Below are 27,783 nucleotides of genomic sequence, written 5' to 3' on the forward strand. Positions count from 1 at the left end.
TGTTTTGTTTAAGCATTAATTTTTTTGGCTTTCTTTTGTTTTCTTTCTTTCTTTTTTTTCTTTTCTTTTTCTTTTTTTTGGGGGGGTGGGGGGGGGGGGGGGGGGGGTGGGGGTGGTGTTGTGTTAATTTAAATGCCTTTCGTGAACATCGAGGGGTGGGGGCTTTTTCTGTCAACTCGCAAGAAACTTTTCTCTCAAAAACTGAATTGCCATAGAGTATCAGTATCCACTGACCCCAAAGCACCTTGCGTTTTGTCTCCAGGACAGTTTCAACAATGACTTTTGTTTAACATGTTGTGCGTGATTAGCTATCTGCCTGCGCCAGGCAGAATAGCCCCCTCCTATTTTTTGAATTGAAAAACAATTCAACTATTAATCATTTTGGGGTTTTTTTCTATTCTTATCAAGAGTTGTTTTTTTGGATGAGTCTGCCCCTATTCCTTTACTTTCAAAAACGACATTATATATATATATGTGCCTGCATAAAAAACATTCTAGACAAATGCAGGCTGTCAAATGTATGGTAAGACAAACTATTAACCAAAGGTAAAGAGAACATTTTTTACAAAAAATGGCATAATGATATTCAGGAATCGACTTAGAGGGGATAGACAGAAAATTTATAAAACAAGTTCTTAATGTGAACGCTACTTATTTTTATTACTCGGTAAATTAAGAGAAAATATTAGTAAAATTTATAACTACAAATCATCACCTTCCTGTGGAAGTAGGAAGGTGGAGTAGTGTTCAAAGGAGTGAACGTTATTGTAATTTGTGTAATGCATGGTATCCCAATTGCCGATGAGTTTCAATTTATTTTAGCATGAAAGGCAATATGTAATTTGCAAAGTCAGTTTTAATTAAGATACAGATTACTTTTCTTCTCCTAACAGTATAAAATGTTTTGTGAAATTATGATTTCAATTAAGTATATATATGTACGATATAAGAAGGTGAAATAAACTAAATCAAATCAAATAAAAATAAAAGAAATGTTATCAATATTTTTTTTGTTCTTTGTGGAATTTCTAAAGAAATACATATTTTATCAACGTCCTAAAAAGTATATTTCACACGAATTTTTTTCGTAGGCTCCGGGACGTTTTCTTCCTTTATAATGTTTCTCTCGATTACTTTTCCAGCGAACATACATGTACGCTTTTCCGCTCATAATACTGACAAACTTTGGGACGGCAAGCATGTTGAAGAAGCCACATCCATAGGACTACTTTTAGGCGCGACTTAGGATATGTCTTCGTCTCAAGTCTGTCTCCCGGAGGTTTCCCAAATTTTTGACCCGCCATCGCTTTGTCTAAACTTTAGGACATCACTTACCTTGTCCTAAGACCATCATAAGGTCTTTCATGGGATGTTTTCTTTTTCTCAAGCCCGATAGAATAAAGAAATATTTTCTACAGTTGCAGCAATCCCGATAAACCTAAAATTCCTTAAGCTTATCTGTGAGGGAAGCATACTCAAATATTTTATTCTATTATATTACCAACTTTATTTCTTTTCACATAAATGGAGAGGGACGCCGGACTCTTCCCATGCATTCTCCGTTGCAACATGCCTGCCTAACAGCAGACAAATACGATTTTTTATTCTTCCCAAATATGTCTCTGTTTGGCGAAAATTAAAATTTATTCACTTTCACTTATTATCTAATACCACACTAAGTTAGTTAATAACCTCGATTGCTTTTGATCATTGGCCAATATTATTCAAGTGTCCTTGGCTAAAGATTAAATATACACTGGTTTATATAAGTCATGCATGATCATTCTTATTTTTGAACACTTCATTGTGAAAAATTCGTAATGATGCATTAACTGCATGTATGTATTTTCGAGATGACAACTTTAACTAGTTTCAGTTAACATGTACATGGAATGAAGAAGAATCCATGTTTTCCGTTCGTTTGCAAGATGTTTAAACACAGGAGCAAGGAGACGCGTAAATACATGTATGACGTTGTGATGAGTTTGTGACTGCGTCGGGTCAGTGGACGTAGGAAAGTGTGTCAACCTACTAGGAATCGAATGGTCTAATGATGTCATTGACTATACAAATCACGCTAATAAATGGTACTCTGGTTTATTTTTTTTGGTGAAATTTCAATGATTTATCTTTTGTCCAAAGGGAGAAAGAGTAAAATTTGTAATACTTAGTAGTGTGTATATACAGACTCAGTACTGCAACGCTTCTAGTAGCTATATAGTGGGTTGACCCGCTTTATCTCAGTCGGTAGAGCGTTGGGTTTTAAATTGAAGGGTGCCGAGTTCGAGTCTAGTTATGACCGTTCCTCCTGTTCAATGTCTCAAACAGTTCCAAACAGCCGTCGTTTATACGTCTTGTGCATCAGGTCATCTATCATAACTCAATGATTTTCTGCTGACAGAAACCTATTTCAAGGTGTAGTGGGTGAAGTGAACCACCTTAATCAACCCAACCCTTTGATGTTCCTTTCCATCAATGCATGAAAGAAAGCGACTGCATTTTGACTATTTTCATCACTTGATAAGTTTTTAAACTAACACTTCCTTTTCATCCGTGCATAACTTACTGTATTTTTGCACAGGGGCATCGTATCCGCTCTACACGTGCACCCTATGACATGTATAAGTAATACACGTGTATCATTTATATATGTCATAGAGTGTAGAGCGGATACGATGCCCCTGTGATTTTTGCCTTGTATATTTATTATTGACCCAACATAAACCAAACATAAATAGATGTATTTTTTGAAGGGTATGTTTGTATTGGGTATGTTTGTGTTGGGTATGTTTGTGTGTGTGGGTTTTTTTTTTACTTTTGTTTTTGTTTTTGTTTTTGTTTTTGTTTTTTTTTTTTGGAGTCTTTGACTTTGATTTTGAGTCTTTGATTTTTTATAGCGTAAAATAAAAATGAAAAAAAGCAATCTGAAAATCAACCAGTTGATAGTAAATTGCATAAACTTTTTATTATGCATATTTACAGCAGTGAAATTATCTGTGGTAAAGAAGAAATCCGGAGAAGCTGTTTCCCTGGTACTGTAAATGTTGTCGTGGATCAACACTCCCGGTAGGGTGAGACATGACCCACACGTGGTCCCCTTGGCGGAGGGATACAATGACCATATTACTGCTCATATTGTACTCATTCGGGATTTTCCCTGAAACTGCTTCTACCATTATCCCGGTTGTTTACAGTAATCAAAAACGAGACTTTCGAGCCTGGGAATGGTTGCAAAGAAAGAAAGAAGACGAATGTTCCATTGACGGGAGAAACAAAATGGCCGCTGTATTTCCGGTATCCACCGCCAATGTTAAACTGGACCTGGTTATATTTCACGACCTGTGATTTATGTGTTATTCGTTGACCGGTTCCATCGTGTGTGACAGTGAACGCAATATGTTCTGTAAATACAATAAATACGATGCCCATGGGCCGCATTGCTCACCAAAGCAACAATAACCAACAAAAGCACTTGAAACTGTCTTTAGAATATTAAATTCAAAATCTATAGACTATAAGTAGAGTATACTATATATATTCTTTATTATGAAAGACTTTCAAATTTTCATTAACATATTCTTAACTTAAACAATGGTCTCCTTTTGTTTTTGTTTTTTTAAAGATTTGTTTTAATTAATTCACCCACATTGTCGCCACATTGTTCTTTATATATTTCAATGTAACCCCCCCCCCCCCCCCGTCCCTCTAAGGCCCCAACTTATCCCTGGGGATGATGATTTGAAGAATTTTGAATCTACATTACCTGAGAGTGCTTTAACTCAAGTTACAGTTTTTGAACAAATTTTGAAAATACACTACCTGTTGATGCTTTTAGAGAAGTTTCAGTTTTTCTAAACAGATTTTTGAAAAAATATCGACATATTTTCATTAATTTATGACAATCTTTCTTTTAAGAGAACTTAGCCTTTCATAATTGACAAACTTGAATTCCCTTCACCAAAAATTATTTTATGCCAAATTTTGTTAAAATTTGACCGATGAATTTGCAGATAAAAATGCCAAAAAAATAAATAAATAGGACAACAACGTTGGCGATGACAGGCAACGGACAGATTTTGATCAGAAAAGCTCACTTGAGCATTCGGCTCAGATTAGCAAAAATAGCACAATTAAGATTAGAATCGCATGGCTTATCCATATGTAACAAGCACATGGTATATCTATATTCAAGATATTGTCAAGAATATGTTTTTAAATAACTACGAAGATCAATACATAAATATAATTTTGACAAATATTATTAATAAAAATGATTTTAGGTTATAACTTGAGAGAACATTTATTTAGAAATGTGACGCATAATTGAATAACAATGTCAATGTATCTTACTCTTTAGCTGCACATCTTTCATCTCCCGTCGAACATCTTTCATTTCTTTTTGGAGGTTTGAGATCATTTTAAGCAAATGAAGTGTAAAATCCAATGATTTGTCCTAAAACATTTTCAAACAAATCACTGAAATTAGTTAATCTTTTAATATGATTAGTATCACATTGATATCGAAATTCATAATTTTCTGCAAATCTTGTTCATTATATTACTTTTCTAATTCATTACCTCACTTTTCTATTTCATTTCCTCACTTTTCTGATTCATTACCTAACTTTTCTAATTCATTACCTCACTTTTCTGATTCATTACCCCACTTTTCTATTTCATTACCTCACTTTTCTAATTCATTACCTCACTTTTCTGATTCATTACCTCACTTTTCTAATTCATTACCACACTTTTCTAATTCATTACCTCACTTTTCTGATTCATTACCTCAATTTTCTAATTCATTACCTCAATTTTCTAATTCATTACCTCAATTTTCTATTTCATTACCTCACTTTTCTAATTCATTACCTCACTTTTCTAATTCATTACCTCACTTTTCTAATTCATTACCTCACTTTTCTATTTCATTACCTCACTTTTCTGATTCATTACCTCACTTTTCTGATTCATTACCTCTCTTTTCTATTTCATTACCTCACTTTTCTAATTCATTACCTCACTTTTCTATATCATTACCTCTCTTTTCTATTTCATTACCTCACTTTTCTATTTCATTACCTTACTTTTCTAATTCATTACCTTGTTTTTCTAATTCATTACCTTGTTTTTCTAATTCAATACCTCACTTTTCTAATTCATTACCTTACTTTTCTAATTCATTACCTCACTTTTCTAATTCATTACCTTACTTTTCTAATTCATTACCTTGTTTTTCTAATTCATTACCTTGTTTTTCTAATTCAATACCTCACTTTTTCTAATTCATTACCTCACTTTTCTAATTCATTACCTCAATTTCTATTTCATTACCTCACTTTTCTGATTCATTACCTCACTTTTCTGATTCATTACCTCACTTTTCTATTTCATTACCTCACTTTTCTAATTCATTATCTCACTTTTCTAATTCATTACCTCACTTTTCTAATTCATTACCTCACTTTTCTATTTCATTACCTAACTTTTCTAATTCATTACCTCACTTTTCTATTTCATTACCTAACTTTTCTAATTCATTACCTCACTTTTCTATTTCATTACCTTGTTTTTCTATTTCATTACCTCACTTTTCTATTTCATGACCTTGTTTTTCTAATTCATTTTCTCACTTTTCTAATTAATAACCTCACTTTTCTGATTCATTACCTCACTTTTCTAATTCATTACCCCACTCTTCTAATTCATTACCTCACTTTTCTATTTCATTACCTTGTTTTTCTAATACATTACCTCACTTTTTTAATTCATTACCTCACTTTTCCAATTCATTTTCTCGCATTATCACCGGTTTGAGTTCCGTTTGTCCGGTGTGAGACAGCAGTGTGAGATTTTTCTGTCTTACACTGTGTATTACTACGCCGTTTTAAAACGTAAACAAATGTTGTCTGCTGTAGGAAAAGGCAAAATTGTGGATTGAGATTATCAATTAAGTAATTGTTTGTTTAATTAATTACAATTTATAATAATTTTATAATTATATGCTCTCATTTTGACTTGCACTATTCGAAGCACACAGTGGGATAAACTGAAAGTAATCTTTTGAACGTCATAACAGAAAGTTGTCAAACATCATTTGTTTAAGGTAATATAATGCGAGAAAAATAATCATTCATCATATACTCGTGTGGGATAGTGAAATTCCACCTTAGGGCCAAGATTTACGGTCTATCTTTGTGACCGTGAATCTTGTCCCCATGGTGGATTTTCACTATCCCACACGAGTATATCATGAATGATTCTATTAATCTCACTTTTCTAATTCATTACCTCACTTTTCCAATTCATTACCCCACTTTTCTATTTCATTACCTTGTTTTTCTAATTCATTACTTCACTTTTCTAATTCATTACTTCACTTTTCTAATTCATTACCTCACTTTTCTAATTCATTACCTTGTTTTTCTAATTCATTACCTTGTTTTTCTAATTCAATACCTCACTTTTCTAATTCATTACCTTACTTTTCTAATTCATTACCTCACTTTTCTAATTCATTACCTTACTTTTCTAATTCATTACCTTGTTTTTCTAATTCATTACCTTGTTTTTCTAATTCAATACCTCACTTTTCTAATTCATTACCTTACTTTTCTAATTCATTACCTCACTTTTCTAATTCATTACCCTACTTTTCTAATTCATTACCTTGTTTTTCTAATTCATTACCTTGTTTTTCTAATTCAATACCTCACTTTTTCTAATTCATTACCTTTCTTTTCTATTTCATTACCTCACTTTTCTATTTCATTACCTCACTTTTCTATTTCATTACCTCACTTTTCTATATCATTACCTCTCTTTTCTATTTCATTACCTCACTTTTCTATTTCATTACCTTACTTTTCTAATTCATTACCTTGTTTTTCTAATTCATTACCTTGTTTTTCTAATTCAATACCTCACTTTTCTAATTCATTACCTTACTTTTCTAATTCATTACCTCACTTTTCTAATTCATTACCTTACTTTTCTAATTCATTACCTTGTTTTTCTAATTCATTACCTTGTTTTTCTAATTCAATACCTCACTTTTTCTAATTCATTACCTTTCTTTTCTATTTCATTACCTCTCTTTTCTATTTCATTACCTCACTTTTCTATTTCATTACCTCACTTTTCTAATTCATTACCTCACTTTTCTAATTCATTACCTCACTTTTCTATTTCATTACCTCACTTTTCATTTGTTTTCCAAGGTTACTGGATACCACCAACAAAAAGCAGAAAAAGGTAAAGATTCTAAAGAAAAACAACAGTAACAAATTTTAGGTAGCATATGCTTAACAAATCTGGTTACAGCACAAAACTATACACATCACCAAACCCAAACACATTGATTTAAAAAACACACACACAAACAAGTCATGTATTACTAGTATATCTTGTATAATATTTGTATTGATTGTGGAATACGAAATGCGAACATATTAAGTGATATAACAGCTGCAAGTGTTTTGAAAGGAACCGGGTAATTTTAATTATCAAAAATTGAAGAATTCGTACTTACCCAATTGTTTTTGTCATTGTTATGCAGTGAGGTATAACAACTTCAGTGTACCAATTTAGCAAAGGACGGTTAACTATATACCATTACACAAGGAGACTTCAACTGTGGGGTTTTTTTTTTATTGCATATCGATGCAATACGTAGCAAAGATTTACAGCACATCAAGATTCTGAGTAGATACAATAAATGGTAACATATTAGAAATACATTATAGTTATGTTTGAATAATATCAAATGTTGACAAAAAGGACAACCGTTCAAATACGTTGATACTTCATAATTTTAACAATGGTTTATCTACTGAGAGCATATGTAAAATCACAGTTAACCTAGCCTATGAATTGCACTCAAGGCATGGTCAAAAACCCACGCCGCCAAATGTCACATTTGTTTATGTTTGTATGTGTACTTATCATCCTCATTTCAACACAAAAAGAGCGAAACTTTCCGTATCTAGGGTTATGAAAAAGGAAATTCATTTCGTTAAAACATGCTGTTGCTTATAAATGAAAGCGTAAACACTATTGCTATAGGTGCAATGTTCTTCAAAGAGGTGGAAAGGACCCAATCAGAATAAGACATGAATTATTCACGAGAATGAGAAAAGTTCAGTGTGCTGTCGCGGAGAACATGGTAAGCGTTTATGATACTGTCTGTTGGTATGCAGACTTCATATCAAACATACTCGTATGTTAACAAAATTAATATAGATGTAAACCAATGACACCTCCCCAACGTTTAAATTGCAAAACACATTATAAGTTCAAAATATCATGAGACATTTAGATTTACATCAACCAAACGACCAAACTAAAATTCAAAATTTGATTTATTTGATATCTTAAGACTAAAACGTACTATATACAGGTGTATATTCGCCCCTTTCGCTTTTGTTGTCAGCGAGCGAATCTAGGACTGGGCGATTTACAGTCTTAAATTATTTTTCGTTTAACACAACAGTGTCTTGGCAAATTCAGGGCGGGGCGAAACTGTTTGAGAGAGTATAAAATCAAGAATTACAAAACACTCTGCATACAGTAAATGTTAAGCTTTAATGATATGAGAACAGTGATATCTCTGTTATTTTTATTATTCTAAAATCAGGTCAAGCTAAATTAATGCTACTTAAGTTCTATATTTTTAAAAAAAAAAAAATACTTTTTGATTGTTGGAATTCTGGGGTATATTCCTTTTGTCCTACTTAAGGTGAATTTGCAGCGCAGGAGGTGTATAGTTAAGAACCTGTTTTTTAAAATTTATTTATTTTTGTACTGTTTTGTTTGTTTGTTTTGTTTGTTTGTTTTCTGATTTACATTTAAAACGATATACATGACTGTAAACAAAATGTTGAATTTTCTTAATCATTTCTAATTGAAGGTATACGTGTTGTGTATGGGTATATGTATTGTTTTTTAGTGAGCTCCATTGCGTTTGCATTTCCTAAACACACAAACTATACCCAAAGTGAATGTGGCATACATTTTGTGTTTCAATTTTATTTTAATAAAATAGGCTAGAGAGGAGGGTTCAGAGTAAATGAATTGTAAAAAAAGTAAACCCATTTAAATTTTTTTAAAGAAGATCAATTGAGTATAGTTAAGTCTTAAAAAAAATCTTCATCCCAAAAAGGACATGAAATCGAGTTTAATTAACGAATAAGAAATAAGAAATTTAATGATAAATTTATAAATTGTCAAAATCAACTTACCAATATCAATTCGTAATCTAATACTAAGAGTCTATATCAGCAAGTATGTATAGAGATTAGAGCAGATGTCTTTGTACAGCCTACGCATTTTGAAAATGCTAATCAGATCGAAATTAAATTAATTGAAATTTTATACCATACTAGGTCTAATATTACACAGATGAATATCCTCTGCCTGAGCGAAACACTTTTCTATACATCATTTATAAGTTATCACATATTATAGCAAACTGTAGGATCCTTTTTGTATAATCATTATTCAAATTATATGCTTCTTTAAAAGATGACGGATATTGACATAATAAACATTTTAAATGCATACTTATTTTCTCTCTCAAGTTATAGTTTCCATCCCATTTGGACAAATTTTTAATAAAAGTATAAAGTTAAAAAAAACCTTTAAATTTACAAAGTCATCACAATTGTATTCGACATGCGTTATTCCAAAAATCATTCATATTACACCGGTAAATGAAAAAGAATTCGAAATTTCCATGCCTATTGCAAAGTATGCAGTCAAATTAAAGCGGAGCAGTACTCGTAAAAGGCATTGCACGTCATAATTCTATTTCATCGTCGCTATACCTACAACCCCTATCTAAGCCACAGACCTCCTATCAGTTTAGCAGTATTTCGCTGTAGAGGTCTAACCTGTGTGGCTTTACAACCCCTATCTAAGCCACAGACCTCCTATCAGTTTAGCAGTATTTCGCTGTAGAGGTCTAACCTGTGTGGCTTTACGTCTTTACTTTACATCTTTACTTTGCCGTTTAAAGAGGTTCGCTCCTCTCTGTTTCGGTAACTATTTTATGTCACCTCTAATCTAAACATTCTGCATCATATATCAATTCTACATGTATTTGTGTATTTTTTTTTTTACAAGGCCAAAAACCATATTGAATGAAATTTGAAGAAAAAATTACATATTTACAAAGATTAGTAAGGGACTATATTTTATGGCGGAAAGTTTTCAAAAAGAAAATGAACAATTTTTATAACTCAATTGCATTAGAGTACTGTTACTTTAGCTACCTAATTTTTAGCGCAGACCAAACTTCCAGATAATCTATGTATTACGATATATTCAAGTTGATCTGAAAAACGTATTTGAACAATATTTTGATATTCATACTGATATTTTGGCATGTTTAGCTTATATTTTATAGGAGTAAAAAAAAATAACCCCAACTGTTGCCTTATTGCTCTTAGCTTATTTCACGCCGTATCTCAATTTTTTTAATGGATGTAACCCCTACTTTTTTTTAAAATTTATTTGAGACATCGAATGTATGTCTATTTGTATGCAAAGTTTTGAAAAGATGGCTTAACTAATATTTTTTTTTATTTGCGTTATAATTCGATTACTCCAACATTTTGTAACAACCTTAAAATCTGCTGTTGCGTTCATTATGTACTGGCATTTAATTAAAGCCATTAGTAAAGCAAGATTTTTTAAACTTTGACTTAAATATTACTGTTATAGTCACTACAGATGTTCAACCAATTACTGTATTGAAATCATAATTAAATAATGATTCAAACTATAAAGGCCAGTTGCCTTGCTTTTATACTATTCCTAAAACTTGCTATTTCAGATTTACACTATGAAATATCCTTTTTGAATTCTCATCCATTACGTTTGTCATTATTTGAAAGCCCGATGTTCATGGGATTTTGACTGTGTGATGGAGTTACCTCTATATATTATTTAATTGAGACACATGGCATGATCTAGAAAGTATTAATGATGATAAAAAAATTGCTTAAAGGCCGAACATTTTACAAACGCCCCCTTTTTTACCTGTACAAACTTCAAAATGATGCCGCTTGTCAATCAAGTTTGAAACAATAGCACCCAAATTGATTGACGTGATCGTCCGAGCGTGATCTTGCCAGGTCCGCTGATTTCTGTTGACTAGCAATTAACAACGTTATCTTTGATATCTTCCGTCATGTATTAAAAAGGGGGAATTGAAAATTGATTTTTAAACATTACCAGTATTAAAACTGATTATGAAAAATAATTATTCAGTGATTGAAAATACGCACAATTTATATTTGAATTATTTTGTCAATGAATGTGTGTGACCGAATAAATTCCGCGAAAATGCATGGACAGCTCCAAAACATAAAATTTTCTTTTTACAACAAACGTACACTGTGCTAGTGCTACTAAAGCTATATTTACTGGTAATTCACTCAGTTGGAAGTTGGTGCATGTAAACGTCACTCCATGGAAAACGAACTCCATTAATTGTCGATCGTATAATGGCTGTCTTTATATTCCACATTCTTTAATACTGATCGTATGGTTTTCTTATACTATTATAATTGTTAAAATTAAGTTTTTAAACAATGTCAAGCGCTAAACACAATGTACTGAGTTATGCTTTTATAGCAGAATTAATTTACTGCATTTTTTCAATTTTACACACGTGTGCTTAGAGAAAATTCGGACAACACATACCATTTCCGTATAAAATCGCTTCGTATGGTCATTAAAACAATAAGATATTTAAACTAAGACCAATTCTGACTAATTCTTTATTTCCTGTGTATTAATTTGCTTCCTGTGTATAGCGATTAGCAGCGTTTACGACCACGGTAGACTGCAAGCCCCGGAGGCTTTCACCTCTCTAATAATTAAGCCCCGCCCTCACCTGAGATTTACCACCCGGTAAAAATGTTCGGCCTTTAAAAGGAAGTTTGTAAAAGAGTTAAACCAACACAATAAATAAAGGGCAAGAGGTAAGTAAAGCATTAATCGAATGGCGTCAAAGAAAAAGCTTTCGCTATAACAAATAGGCATTGACATAATTAGTCATAGTAATTAAGATTTTGTTAGCGAATTGATTTGCAAATATTTTTGTTTTCGTATTTTAATTCGATATATGTTTTAAAGACAAGATTATACACACAAAGGGCATGATATTCCTTAAACTAGTGTCTTTTACTAATTAACAATTTTTTATTTTCAATGAGCCCAGGAATCATTGACAATAAAAAATTGTTAATTAGTAAAAGACACTAGTTTGTGGTTAACGGCGGCATATCGATGAAATTGGAGATTGACTTTATGTATCTTGTTTCAAAATTCAATATACTAATGAATTTTTCCACTGGACAGACGTCGTTTTGATAGTCGCTCAAAAATTAATTACATTTTAATGTTTTACCGACTTCAAAATCATACCTAAACAATAATGTATTAGAATTGCATTAACATGTGTACAGTGTGGAGAGAGAGAGAGAGAGAGAGAGAGAGAGAGAGAGAGAGAGAGAGAGAGAGAGAGAGAGAGAGAGAGAGAGAGAGAGAGAGAGATGTCTGCCTGTCTTATTACTATGCATAGTTACACATCAAAATAGATATCCCCGTCCATAGGACTTTGAACGGTACGGTACTTCCACTGAGTCGTGTTGTCCTTAATCAATGCTTAGCCGAAATATATAATAAAAAATAAAATTCAACCAATCAATGGTAATTGCTAAAATCTTTAATTATACATAATTTTTAGCAATGAAATTAACTCTGACATAGAGAAGATATTCTCGGGCTTTAAAATTATCTCGGATAGAGAAGAAATCCCGAGAAGCTGTTTCCGCTATACCTTAAACGTTGTCGTGGATCGACACTCCAGGTAGGGTGAGTCTTGACATTCACGTGGTCTCCTTTGCGGAGGGATACAATAACCATATTACTACTCATGTTATACTCATTATCGATTGCTCCTGAAACTCCTTCTAGCATTCCCCGGTCGTTAACAGTGATCACAAATGAAGATTTGGTGCCTGGATATGGTTCCAATGAAAAAAAGAACACGTATGTTCCTTTGACAGGGGCAACAAAACAGCCGCTGTACTTGTGGTACCCACCGCCTATGTTGAATTTGACCTGGTTGTATTTCACGACCTGTGATTGGTGTGTTATTCGTTGACCGGTTCCATCGTGTACAACAGTGAACGCTACCTCTTCTGTAAATACAGGGAGTCAGGAGGTGAGCAAATAAAATAGCCTGGATCATGAAATACATGTTTAACAATCAAATTGTGTGCTTGTTTGTACTGTCAACAAAATGTCAATTTGTTTGGCACTATATATACTAAATGTATTAAGGAGAGGAGTTATAAGAACTTTAAACATATTTAGATTCAATAATAAAATATGGTCATTTCAATTCAACAATAAATTTAGCAAAAAATCATAATCAAAGTACTGAAGTACTGACGGGAGTTGATTTTATCGATTGTTATTTATTTTAAAATCAACGATATGATATTTTGCATGGCAAGTAAATTCCTATAGATATTTGAATTACGCAAATTTTTATAATATGAATCCTACAGGAATTTCGTGAAAATCCAATATCAATCATGTTGTGTAATATTCAAAGAATTATTCCATTAAACTACGTATTAGTAATCGAAATAGTTATGAGAAATTGTATGGATCCAAGCAAAATTGAGCTCTACTCTCGTTCAACCAGACTCTCAGCTGTATCCTTTAATCTCCGACAAGCAAGAGAGTCTCTATGCTTGTCGAAGATTTACGGAGACAGCCGAGCGTCTGGTTGAACGAGACTATATTGCACTCTGGCGTAGGAATACATAAAATATACGACTTCAAAAAATATCTAAATTGATCGTACCATTTAAAATCTGACCATTTACAAGGTATCTATAAATGGGTTTCCTTGAATAACAATGCTTAAGAACTCATTACATCGAATTTATTGATTAGAACTAAATGTTATCAGCGGTGTTGATTTGTGCATAGGTCCAAACACTGTTTCACTTTCGGTTTGCCTGAGAAACTGCATAGGAGAGTTGATTAAAATCAACTCCCAAAAAATGAATGATCGTATACATTTGTATATCAACTAAATCAAAATCATCCTAGGTGTTGTCTTCTTTAAAACACTATTCGGTCTTCTCATAAACTAGAGTTATCGTTACTGAAAGAGTTATATTCCCCTCAGGTATGCAGTACTTAGGTTAATCAAAGATGAGAAAGCAGTGCGGGAGTTTACATATACGACGTTAATTAATAACGACTTTCTTACAGCAAAAACATTTGATAATATTTAAATTACCAAACAGAAAAACATCAAAAGTTATCTAAAAAAAATTAAAATGAATGCAAAAAATGTGTTTGATTACAATGTATAACGTGATGTACATAGTTATGCTTTTAACGGCAAACATTGCGAGTGAAATACATTTGGATTCTTATTTCTGGGACAATTACTCCTTTTGTGAGCTAACGGATGGTTGGTGGTATAGTGGTTTCTCTGATAAGATGAACCCACCTGTTACGCAGAAATGAAAAATGTTATACATGTAAATATTAACGTTAGAGAGTGCTGGAGTTGAAAATCAAATATAGAAATAAAAATTCTTAATGAACTGTCCCTAATTTTTTTTCTTCTGAGGACAGCGCAAAAACAATATGGGCCAAAGGGAGAGTATATATATATATATATAAAATTCTGATTTAATTCAAAGATACATACATACGACCGCCCCCCCCCCCCCCCACCACCACCACCAACAACTTCACAGACTGGGATTTTGGTAATTTGTGAAGTGATTAATTTAATTTATTAATTGTTTTTCGTCTTGATTTTCGGTCGGTCTGCTCTTCCAACCCCCCAACCCCCCGCGCACTCTTTCAAAATACGATGTTTGCGCTCGCCTGTTGAGATGCATTCGTTCGAAATGCCAAGCTTTCATGAAGAAAAAAATGTACATGTATACACGCATGCAGCGGGTATTGGTATCTTACCAGGCACGGATGGTCATCAATTCGAGCAGGCAGTTGTACCTGTCATGCAGGGTGTTTAATCAATGACACTCATTTGAATTTCTCAACAAAACAGATTCGTTGTATGACATAACTACCGGTATTATAGGGTTAAGAGAAATGACAGCGTTGAAAATAGGGCTCAGTGCTTTAAAATATAGATTTCATCGAAATTAAAATTTCTCTTTGGTTTAATTTAAGAGATCTGTTTTGTTTTTAGTCTTTGAGGAGACAGCTTAAACACATTTTTTGTAGTTTGTTTGTTTTACTTTTAGTACCATTATTCATTTTATCATTTATCTCAGTGCCATTTATATAATTGAATTGTACTTTATTCACGTACCATCTATAGCAAACACCATTTTAGGGAATAATCATTGATATATATATATATATATATATATATATATATATATATATATATATATATATATATATATATATATATATATATATAAACGTGAATGTTGTCGATCAAAATCGGAACGCAACTTTAAATGAAAACATGATTGCAAGCGGTGTATGCGAAAGATTGCTCAAAAGCTAAGTTGCATGTTTTTATCCATTATCTCTTAAATTCCCATGATGATGAAATTGAAATTAGTCATTCATTTATCTAAAGAAATCCATCAAGACGAAGTATAGTATAAGGTCCGCCAATGATCAGTGCCTATCTTTGTACTTCGACCTACTGATAAATTGAAACATTCACTTTTGATAGGTAGACAGACAAAACCATCCATGTCTTTAGGATTGCTTTGCATGTCCACTTCTCTGTATAATACAATGTACATGTATCAACAGCGCTCTCCTGAAACCACGCACTTCACCGCCAGCAACTACATTATTAATTGGTAGATGGCAGGCGCGTGGCATCAATGGGGGGGGGGGGGGGGACTACCCTCCCAACTTCTTGCAGCAGATATTTTTCATGAATTGACATATAAAAAAAGTGAATAAACATGAATTTGCCCCCCCCCCTTTTACCTTTTCGGAGCAAGTAAATATACTGTGAATCTGTGAAATGAAGGAAATGATGTTTTGATTTAAGGTATGCAGTACAGAAAAGTACACTAACACCCCCCCCCCCCCCACACACACACACACGGATTAGGATTTTCACGATTTGAGGAGTTGTAACTTTCTCTTTTTTGGGGGTTTGTCAAGTTCTTTATATGAGCCCTACCCTTCCAATCCAAAAACCGGACCATGGTATGTGTCTGGATATGGTACAATTAATCGCACTGGTCAAATTTCCTACTGATTTTTTAATTAGTATTTTAGTATAACAGCATCCTTTAATTGCACAATCGTCTTTCTACATTGACAGTTTACACCAATAACCGATTAAACAAGACGAAAATGGTTCGTTTCAACCATTTGTTTATGCTGGTTACAAAGCACTATACCTATTCTAATGGAGAGATAACTCGTGTTACGAACGCTAACTCCAGGTTATGAAAATCCCGAATTTTAGTACATGGAATGTACCGTTTCGATTCAGTATATAAGTACATTGCATTCAAGTGCAAACAAAAGCAAAAAAAAAAAACAACAAAAAAAAAAACAAGAGGCTCAGGGGCCACATCGCTCACCTGAGCAGCAATTGCCTTAATTCTGATCAAATTAGCATTACAGTATCAAAATATCTTGACAACTAAATACAATAGATCTTGCTAAAAAAAATTGAAAATCTGCCAATTTTTATCCATCTCTTTTTTTTGGTAAATACCAAGCCCTTTTTGTTGTTGTACCTGTAAGAAGATTTGTCTTTATTCCTATATACCCCCCCCCCCATTTCGTGGCCCCACTTTTCTCTTGGGAATCATGGTTTCATCAAACTTAAATCTGTATAACCTGTGCTTTCACACTAAGTACTGAGTTTTGGACCGAAAACTTTCCCAGATTTTTAAATATTTTCTCTATATATTCCTATGTAAAAATTCAAACCGCCATCATGGCCCTGCCCTATCTCTAGGGACTGTGATTTTGCAAACTTGAATTTACACTACCCAAAGATGCCTTTACACAAGTTTAAGCTTTTTCTGGCTAAACAGTCTTTAAAAAGAAGATTTTTAAAGATTTTCTCTATGTAAAAATCCATCCCCAATTGTGGCCTCATCATACCCCTGGACTATTGTTTAAACAAACTTGAATCTATACGATCTGGGGATGCTTCCACTCAAATTTGGTCTTTCCTGGCCTAATAGTATTGAGAAGAAAATTTTTAAAGATTTTCTCTACATATAAAAATTGATTCCCCATTGTGGCCCCGCCTACTCCCAGGGACCATGATTTGAACAAACTTGAATCTACATTATCTGAGGATGGTTACATGCCAATTTGAGCTTTCTTGGCCAAATAGTTTTTTAAAGAATTTTTTTTTAAATTTCTCTATATATTCCTGTATAAAAATTTATCCCCTAATTGTGGCCCCACCCTACCCCCAGAGACCATGATTTGAACAAACTTGAATCTACACTATCTGAGGATGCTTCCACTCAAATTTGAGCTTTCCTGACCTCATAGTTTTTGCGAAGAAGATTTTTAAAGATTGTCTTTATATATTCCTATGTAAAACTTGATCCCCCTATTGTGGCCCCACCCTTCCCCCAGGGACCATGATTTGAACAAACTTGAATCAACACTATCTGAGGATGCTTCCATCTTAATTTGAGCTTTTCTGGCTTAATAGGTTTTGAAAAAAAGATTTTCTCTATATATTCCTATGTAAAACTTGATCCCCCAATTCTGGCCCCACCCTAACCCTGGAGACCACGATTTGAACAAACTTGAATCTACACTACCTGAGGATGCTTCCATTTTAATTTGAGCTTTTCTGGCCTAATAGTTTTTGAGAAGAAGATTTTTAAACATTTTCTCTATATATTACTATGTAAAACATGATCCCCCTATTGTGGCCCCACCCTACCCCCGGGGACCATGATTTGAACAAACTTGAATCTACATTACCTGAGGATGCTTCCATTTTTTTTTTAGCTTTTCTGGCCTAATAGTTTTTGAGAAGAAGATTTTTAAAGATTGTCTCTATATATTCCTTTGTAAAACTTGATCCCCCTTTTGTGGCCCCACCCTACCCACAGGGACCATGATTTGAACAAACTTGTTTCTACACTACCTGAGGATGCTTCCATTTTAATTTGAGCTTTCCTGGCCTAATAGTTTTTAAGAAAAAGATTTTTAAAGATTTTCTTTATATATTCCAATGTAAAAATCCATTCCTCCATTGTGGCCTCACCATACCACCAGGGACTATGATTTGAACAAACTTGAATCTACACTACCCGAGGATGCATCCACTTTAATGAGCTTTTCTGGCCTAATAGTTTTTAAGAAGAAGAGTTTTAAACATTTTCTCTATATATTCCTATGTAAAACTTGATCCCCCATTGTGGCCCCTCTCTACCCCCGGGGACCATGATTTGAACAAACTTGAATCTACACTACCTGAGGATGCCTCCACACAAGTTTAAGCTTTTCAGGCCGAATAGTTTTTGGGAAGAAGATTTTTGAAACGTACCAACAAATTTTCAATAATTCTCAATCATCTCCCCTTTAAAGAGGGCGTGGCCCTTCATTTGACAAACTTGAATCCCCTTCACCTAGTGGTGCTTTGTGCCAAATTTGGTTTCCAGTTTGGTGCCCAGTGGTTCTTGAGAAGAAGATGAAAATGTGAAAAGTTTACAACGACGACGACGACAACGCCGACAACGACAGACAACGGACAAATTGTGACCAGAAAAGCTCACTTGAGCCTTTGGCTCAGGTGAGCTAAAAACAAACAAACAAAACAAAGCAAAACAAAACAAAAAACCAAGACAAAACCAAACCAAAAAAGACAAAAAAGAAACAAAATAAAACAAAACAATTTTTGCAAAACAAAACCAATAACAAAAAAAAACCCCAAAACAGAACGACCCCCTCCAAAAAACCACACACAATACCAAGAAAAAACAAAAATAAACTGGCTGTGTCAATTTATCTTACTCTGTCTCTTTTTCATCTCTTTTTCAACAGCTCTAATTTGTCTTTGGAGGTTTGTCATCATATGAAGCAGATGATAGTCATAATCACGTCTTTTGCGTTGTACAACCTAGAAGAAAAAATCATTCATGAACTTAACTTTCAGATTTTTTTGTTTTGAAATCTTAAAGAAATATCTTATGATAGCAAGTTTAGTCGGTCAAGTTTGAAATCAATACCTTAGTTTCATCTGATCTCCCTCCGTGGTTACCTGATACCATACACACCACACAAGCAAAGCAGAAAATGGTAACGATTCTTCTGAAAAAAAATAATCAGTTTAAACCCCGTTAATGTTTTTCAATAGTTGGTTAATAAAAAAAATCCAGAACTTAAAATAAAAAAGGATTTCTTACAAATCGCAAAAAAACATTTATTATAAAAAAAAACCAAATAAAGGTAAGTGGATTATTATAATAGTATATAGTATAACAATTGCTGATACTTTACTTACCAAAAAAAAGGATAAAAAAAAAATTACAATAACACGTGGTTCCCAACATATACATTTACTCAACATCTTTTTAACATTATATAGCAGGAAGCACTCAACAATCATACATTTACTTACCCAAAAGTTTTCATCATTGTTATCCGGTGAGGACTTACAACTTCACTACACCAATTCAGCAAAGAACGGTAACTTATATACCATTGCACAAAAATACTTCAATTGTTTCCCCCTGCAGATGTTGATGCCAAATGTTGCAATGTTTTACATAAAATATAACAAAAGTTTTAATATGACAAAAAGATACCAGCCATGTCTGAATAATATAGAATATTGACATTAAGCGTAATCGTTAGAATGACGCTTAAACATTGCGCAATTTTTTTTAAAATTGATATAATTTTTTCAACTCGTTTTATGTTACTTGAAACTATATATTTTGTTACATGAACATAAAATGTATTTCATTATATCTCCGGCACGCCATTTTGCATGCGACATTCTTTTTATCATCAATATAAGTAGGAAAGAGGCGACTATAGTTTTAGAAGCGTGTGCCAAATTGATTAGAAATAAAATATGTTTTAACTAAATGAATTGTTTCTGTGCGTTTACAATTTATATAACCAATAACTATTTTAGGTATCGTTGGGAACATACCAACAGTAAAACATGTATTAAAGTGCAGTAGATCAAAACATGTTCATGAAGAATTCAATACCTCATTCACAATGCAATAAATAAAATATTTTTAGTTTGACAATTTGAAAAACCTACTTTGTTAATACGTGTGATAGATTTTAGATCCAAAATTGAAACAATAACTTGACTAGTCAGATGTCCACCACAAAATTGAAAAGAAATCGATCATGAATCATAAAGTTTTCTCGTTTTTTTATAATAAATTTACTGAACTTTACTACGGACTTTTGAGAACGAGAAGATGTTATTGTCCCAAGAGGAGGCAAAAGTTTGTAAGACGAGCTGTTTAATGACTCTATAACTCTATATACCGACGACACATTATACGTATAGACTCGTACAGACCCTAAAACGTGATACTACACGTGCGACTTCTTTACGTAAGGCTCAATTGACCACTGTCACTTGATGGGGACGGTTTGAGATTGTTGCTGACCAGATAAGTTCAATACTATGCTTGATTTTTAGTAGTGGACTAAATAATGTATACTTAAATTTAGCGGTGTTTTTTTTTTTTAGAAATCCATTACAAATAATTGTTTAATCTATTTTCCGATTCATAGCCTTGCTCCAATCCTTTGGTTATCGAAAAACCTTTCATGGCCGATTTCTAAAACTTGGTGGTATTATTTTGATTGTAAATATGAAATGTTTTATACATTGTATACATACTAGTCTTAAACATTACGATATTCTGAGAGAGAGCGAGAGCGAGAGAGAGAGAGAGAGAGAGAGAGAGAGAGAGAGAGAGCGAGCGTGTACTCTGTCGTTATTGGGAAAGACGGAAAAACCAGAAGACAATTGGCTGATTAATTATTGTCGAACAAGAAGTGTGAAACCGCGTCGTGTAGATTGTATTTGCTGACAAGGTCCACCACAGAACTTACGAAAAGATGATTTCAGTCGAAACAGTTGATAGTCGTTGATAGACTTTTTTATCAACTTGTTTGGCAGTAGCTTGCCTCGCCTTATAAACTGTTCAAACGTAGAGCATGCCCTTGCGTGAAGAAATTAATTGAGAAAAAAAACTCCATATGCAGGTAATAAAGGTTTATTGCTACACATGTAAGAAAAGTTTACTAAAGAAAAATTGAAGCCATAGTTTGCTCAATAAGCTCAGATAATGTAAATCGTTTTAATTCTACGGAGTTGCAATTTCACGATTACTATTAAAGTACCAATCGCGATGGTTTTAATTTCACGCTGCTTAAAAATCAATTGATTAGATTATTAGCATTTAAACGTTTTTGAAAACTAATGATGCTATTTACAATGGGTTTAATTTCGCGGGGAAATATTAAATCGCGAACATAGTGAAATTAAAACCATCGTGATTATTTGCCAATCTACAGTAGTTTGTGGAGAATGGTTTATTTAATCAAAAATTTTAATTATCCAATTATAATTAACTATTTGTTTATTCTTCAAAATATTACTATAACTTTCATATATATAACAGTGTATTCCATATTCCGTGTACAACAGCTATGTGATTTTTTTGACATTTTTTAAATTTTTTGACATGTAAATGACATGTATCTTGCAAATGGGTGCTAGGGGAAAATATAACAACAGTTTGATAAAAACTGTCAGTTCACACACCCAACCAATCGAACACACAGAGGGTGTCACCATGTTGGCTGTACAGGAAAATAATTCAATCAGTAAGTGGTTCATGTGAACATATCAATGGGTTAAAAAAACAAAACCATAGGTTTCCCCATGCTAAAACACAAACATACAGTGAAGAGCTGCATGTGTACATCAAATGATCAATATTTCATTAAAAACTATAAACTTATCGGGTATATCTTATTACGTATCTAAAGAAATGTGTATACGTATGCTAAAACAGATTATCTTTAACTGTTTTCTATAGTAACCTTTCATAAATTCAATTTTAATTTTACATATACCATAAAAAACTATAGTGCGTAAAATATCATAATAACCGGAGAACCTACATGAATCACACTTTGTCTAAATTGTCTAAATTTTATGAAGTACTGGTACTAAATATTTGTTTGGTATTGTGTGGAAATAGTTGATGAGTCAATGTTGCAACATGTCGTATATTTTAGTTACTTTTCTATGTACTAAATAAATTGAATATATGGTGTTTATCTACTGTTTAGGTTAAAATACAAAGATTTTTGACAGACTGATATTTTAAAAATATGTGTTTAGGATAAACGTCAAACAGCTCTTTCACGAAAAAAGAAATAGTTATCTAAATTAGATTAAATTATGCCAATGTTTTTTTAGAATTAAAACTCTCACCAGCTCCCCTATTATCGATACGTGTACCTGTCGAGCGACGAGTCAAAAACGGGGAACAGGTCGAATTTTAATAAGATTGATACATTACATAGATAAAGAATAAAAGACTTTACAAAATTATCATATTGCTAAAGTCAACAAACTACTATGAAACACAGAGAATCATAACTAAACTACTAGGTTCACAAAACATGTTAATAAAACATATCCCATTTAACGTGAAATGATTTTGATGGAATCTGAGTCCCATTCTCCTACGTACAGATGGTCATTACTGTCAATGGAAAGAGCCCGAGGCATTCTGATTCCTTCGTAGGTCACATGGTGAAGAAATTCACCGTCTTTGTCAACCATGTGAATGTTTCCGTTCTTCATATCAGCAACGATAATGTTGCACAACGAATCGCAACATATGCCATACGGATCAAAATTGCTTTTACTGGAGTTCCCTTGGTAACGGAATCTCAACATGCCGCCGGCGTCCGTGACAACCACGGCTCTGACGTCAGAGACACAGATGTCTCCATTACCGTTCTCTACAATGTAGGTCGGACAAACGTACAGGGGGGTGTTTTTATCCGACTGTATTTCAATGCATGTACGATTATTTGGCACTTTATTTTTCTGTGTTCTTATTTTCATAACTTTTCCAATGCTTTGTTGTCTGAATTTCTGGTTCCATAGGCAAACTAGCAGATGATGTTTGCTTACAGCTATTCCGTGTGGTTTCCATGAATATGTGTTTGCTTCTGGGGTGTTTTGTGTCCATAATATATTATTCACGGTTATTCCCATTTTGAATTCATCATAAGAACCACAAGTAACGATCATATTTTCGAACCCATAAAATAATAATCCTGAATATGCTATATAGCATCCAGTTGGTAATGCAATAATTACTTTTTTCTGCTTATAGGAAAGATTGCTATCGTCGTATAAATCTGGGTTGATCATTGATAAACTCACGTGCCCTGGTGCATGGGTAATCATATCAAAAATGTAACGTCGCTGACCCAAAGAAATGGTATCTACTGTTCTGTAAACTTCCGACGATAAAGATTGAGCTTGAGTTAACGCCTGGAAATAAAGAAATATTTATTTTGTGCTGTATTAAAATACAAACTTTAACATTACAGTTGAATATTTATAGACCAATTAGGTGCCCTCAAGGTGCAACAGAATTGTGCATGCAATAAAATTAATTAACATATTGAAAACAAAACGGGAATTCTATGATAGAATGAAGATATACATTAACATGTGGGAAACGTACATGTATCAATACTTTAGATCATTGTTAATTGTTTCACAATTATAACACTACATGTTTGAAAAGTGTTTTTGTTACCTTTTCGATCTAAGTCAATCAAATACCATTGCAAACCATGATGTATTGTTGTTTTTTTTGTGCATATTTTACTACGTCATTTATTAATTCTTTCCAAAAACATTAATATATATGAAAAAAAACCCAAACAAACTATTAAAATTTAAACGATTTACAACTTTAAATCTTAACATTTGAGCAGTATAATTTTGTTACATTGTTCACTGTAAGGCTCACCAAGGTTTATTATCCGATTTACGATTAACATAACCTTAAAAATACTAAACCTATGAGGGAGGGCAATAAAATTAAAACAAACAAAAAATTTACACGAGTTATATCTTTATTAATTTACATTAATATGATTACATTAAGTATTCAATGTACAGACTACAGCTGCTTAATTGTCTCTAAGTTATAAATACAACTCCATTGAGTATCCATAAAACCATTCATATTGTGCCAAAGTATCCATAAAACAATCCATATTGTGCCAAAGGTATTTCACAATGCAACAAATTTCAGTATTTCAGTTGCAAAAAGTAAATTCAAACTGGAGGTACGGTTTTGCTTGTTTATTCAAAGCAGCAAGTTCATATATATGTATAAACCTACGCACCCAAGTGACCTTAACGATAAAATTAACTTTTTATTAAGTCACAGATTCGTTGTTAGAATACACAGTGTAATATCAAAGATTTATTACATGAGTGATATCCAACGCATATTGACTAAACATGTAATAGATGTGTTTATATGAATTAAATCGAACATTATTATTGTATACAACATACATGTATACAAAAGAATTAGAAACAAGTTCGAACAGCTTACGAATTCTTTAAATAATCATATACAGTATATTCATGTATTATACTTAAGGAATGCATTTGATTTAAATTTCCTTAAAAAAGAAATTGTATCATTTCTCTTTTGAAACAATAAAGCAATTATGGAGGTATTGACTCTTCATTTATTTTGTATATTTGTCTAAAAAGGCTGTCGAAGTCCATTGGTAGAATGATAATCAAAAGGAGATATCCTAGTAGGAAAATATATATATTTATTTTACCTGAATTCTGCATTTTAAAAAAATCATAAAGGTATCTTTTAGAAGAAAAAAAGTCTTATGACCGTAATTCACAATTTGTAGCGTGTTTCTTATTTTTTTTCCAGAAATAACAGTCTTTCTAAGTGTATCATAGAAATACATTTTGCAATTGTGTGCAAATAAATGTACATGTAAACTTTAATCAGGGTATTCCAGGTTCGTTGGTCTACAGAACGATTTATTTTTAATCACTTCGAGATACCGGAGTGTTACTGCGTCTGTTGACGAATACTATAAATACTCTGTCCCAAGATATCCTCGATTTATATCTTGCTTAATTACCAAAGGCGTCGGACGCAAATAGAAAGTGTGTGTGTGTGTGTGTGGGGGGGGGGGGGGGGTAGACTAATTATCAGAGATCTTGACATGAAAAAAAAGGCTGGCCCCTCCCGGATGCTATGTGCATAATGGTTAGGTCTAACTTTGCAAAAAAGGGGGGCTTGCACCCCCCCCCCCCCCCCGTTCCGACGCGATTTCTTATTATTTATTAAAAGCTCAGGGTTCAAATGATGTTTATTCAAAAGTATGAAAAATGTCCAAGATGTCTCAGTTTAAACGCCCAGTAAGCTTATCAGGTTTCAACACAAGGCTAAAAAATGTGATGTCTATTTGGATTTTGTATTGCGGTAAGCCCGGATGATAAAATTGAAAAATTGCTCGAGGTATTCCGAGTGACTTTATTTTCAATCGTGTGATTTTTTTCGAGTGAAAAATGATGTGTCAATGAAAATATCTTGAACATTTTCCCTTTCATCGAATTTAATTGCTTTTCTTTCACAGGTATGTATATATATATATATATATATATATATATATATATATATATATATATATATATATATATATATATATATATATATATATATTTAAAATCGACCAAATGTGTTGCATAAATATCTTGAGACAAACAATAGTAATTAAATGAAAGCTAAAAATATAGTCTTACCATTGCTAAATATTTGATCTTAACGATGTAAAGTCTTTGACCAAGATGACAGACTTCCAAGATCGAAGAAAAGCACTAAATTTATCACCATCAACAGGTTTGTTTACGGCAAGTTATCTTACATGGAGTGAGCACACTAAGATCACCGTTTTGAAAGCTGCTAATTGCGTTTTTCTTGCGAAAAATGTGAATTTTCCATTTAATTTTCAGAAAACCGCAAAACGAAAGTACCCTTTTTAAAAACCACGTTATTGTCACTGATGCATATAAAATGCACAGGTAAATGTAGAATAGTTCAGTTTTTGTCGTATATATTTGTCCTTTAAAGGAAATATTATATGTAAACCACCTCACATTTAATTTTATATAAGATCTCGTGATTTATCATGGTATATTTTAGGGACGTCAAATTGACTCTAAGATACTAGTACATTAATCGGTGATTTAGTCGAGCAATAGTCCAATACTCAACAACTTCGCTTGGTCCACTCCATTGGCAAATTTTATTACAAAACCTCGGTGATGCGGTGGCGCTATCTTCCCATATAGCTTGGTGTTGCACCCCCTATAATACAACATTTTCATCCGATGAAATAACTGGTTATAGAACATTTTTGAATAAGTTTTCTCGTTATGTCACAAATGAGATATTTTTGTTACTATGGCCTGAAAATTGGTGAATCACACCAGAAATACATTAATACTCGTTTAGTACGAACACGAATATATCGAATTGTCGGATACACCGACCTTTTTTGTAATCCCCGGTAAAAATCTTAACAAATCCTTGCAAAATTTTAGTTATAACGAATTCGGCTATAACGAATTTACGGATATAGAGAACTGATTTTGAGTCCCGTAGAGATAAAATATAATGAATTGTTATATTCAGTAGTATATTCTCACTATATAACTCTATATAGACGAATAGTCAATAATTGTAATATCAGCTCCAGAGGCGGATCCAGCAATTTGGAAAAGGGGGGGTTCCATTTGATGAAAACCAATATGTACAAAATTCATTATTTGTCAATAAATAAGGACTTTTTGAACGATTTCCGTGCGTATACAACCGTATTGGATAAACATTTAACTCTTCACTATCTATTTCATATATATTTCAACAGCAGAGTGCACTGCATTATTGAGCGTTTTGCCGTTTCGGTCTAGGTAAGAAAGATTTGCATAATATCTAGCCTCAAGAAACCCAAGTCTCCAGCAATGAGAAAGTGCGCCCCTGCTTGATAGAAAAGAAACACTAAGAAACAAAAAATAACTCAGACTAATTACGACAAACTATTATAAAAATGAATATTTTGGTAATTTTTTTTATGTCTTTGATGTTTTTAAATTCTGAACTATTTATCGATTTTGATTTCTATCGATTGTCTTCGTAAATAAAGATCTAAATGATAGGATATGACAAAAGAAAGGGGATAATTTATCTGCTGAATAAATGGTACGTGTGTAATACAATGGTAAACGCAATTGTCGTCCCAGGGAACTTGATGTGACCTCTGTAATTGATGCGTTACATCATCCGGCACTAGTACACACGCAATCATATTTAGAAAAGTTTTGAAAAGTTGGGCATTTTCATAATGGAAAATATATATAAACCCTTTACACGGTATTTTTGTTACAGAATTTCCGATTCTTGGAAACAAAACAAAAAAGGCTTTCTTTTGTGTTTCATGTGGGTATTGTCCTTTCCGATATATTTTATTTTTAACAAATAAAATATACAACATGACAATTGTCATGTACAAATTTTGATTATCAATAATCTAAATTTTTGTAAAGGACAGTATGAAAGTAGCTAGCATTCCAGAAAAATAGCATTACCCGCATAAGCGGGTCATGTAATTTTCTTTGTATTTTTC

The 27,783-nt window shown here is 32.8% G+C and overlaps 1 protein-coding gene across 5 annotated transcripts; it reads right to left on the bottom strand.

Moving 5' to 3' along the window:
* Positions 1–2,968: 2,968 nt before the first annotated feature.
* On the bottom strand, positions 2,969–26,138 carry LOC117688064 (heavy metal-binding protein HIP). 5 transcript variants are annotated; one of them, XR_010713169.1, is made up of 7 exons: positions 25,901–26,138; positions 19,655–23,593; positions 19,263–19,344; positions 19,048–19,153; positions 7,532–13,211; positions 4,351–4,453; positions 3,194–3,401 (listed from the first exon to the last, which is right to left on the bottom strand). XR_010713169.1 is itself a non-coding variant. In XM_034465863.2 (4 exons), exons 1-4 carry the CDS (start codon positions 7,546–7,548, stop codon positions 3,142–3,144), a joined length of 447 nt encoding a protein of 148 aa, XP_034321754.2. In that variant the 5' UTR covers positions 7,549–7,660; the 3' UTR covers positions 2,969–3,141. The 5 variants fall into 5 exon arrangements, 4 of the variants coding, with proteins under 4 accessions (XP_034321754.2, XP_034321621.2, XP_034321622.2 ...); XM_034465863.2 differs by lacking the exons at positions 19,048–19,153; positions 19,263–19,344; positions 19,655–23,593; positions 25,901–26,138 and adding an exon at positions 7,197–7,263 and having other exon boundaries at positions 2,969–3,401; positions 7,532–7,660; XM_034465730.2 differs by lacking the exons at positions 3,194–3,401; positions 4,351–4,453; positions 25,901–26,138 and having other exon boundaries at positions 11,003–13,211; positions 19,655–19,798.
* Positions 26,139–27,783: the final 1,645 nt, after the last annotated feature.

The sequence above is a fragment of the Magallana gigas genome, chromosome 1 (assembly GCF_963853765.1).
Source record: "Magallana gigas chromosome 1, xbMagGiga1.1, whole genome shotgun sequence".
Lineage (NCBI taxonomy): Eukaryota > Metazoa > Mollusca > Bivalvia > Ostreida > Ostreidae > Magallana > Magallana gigas.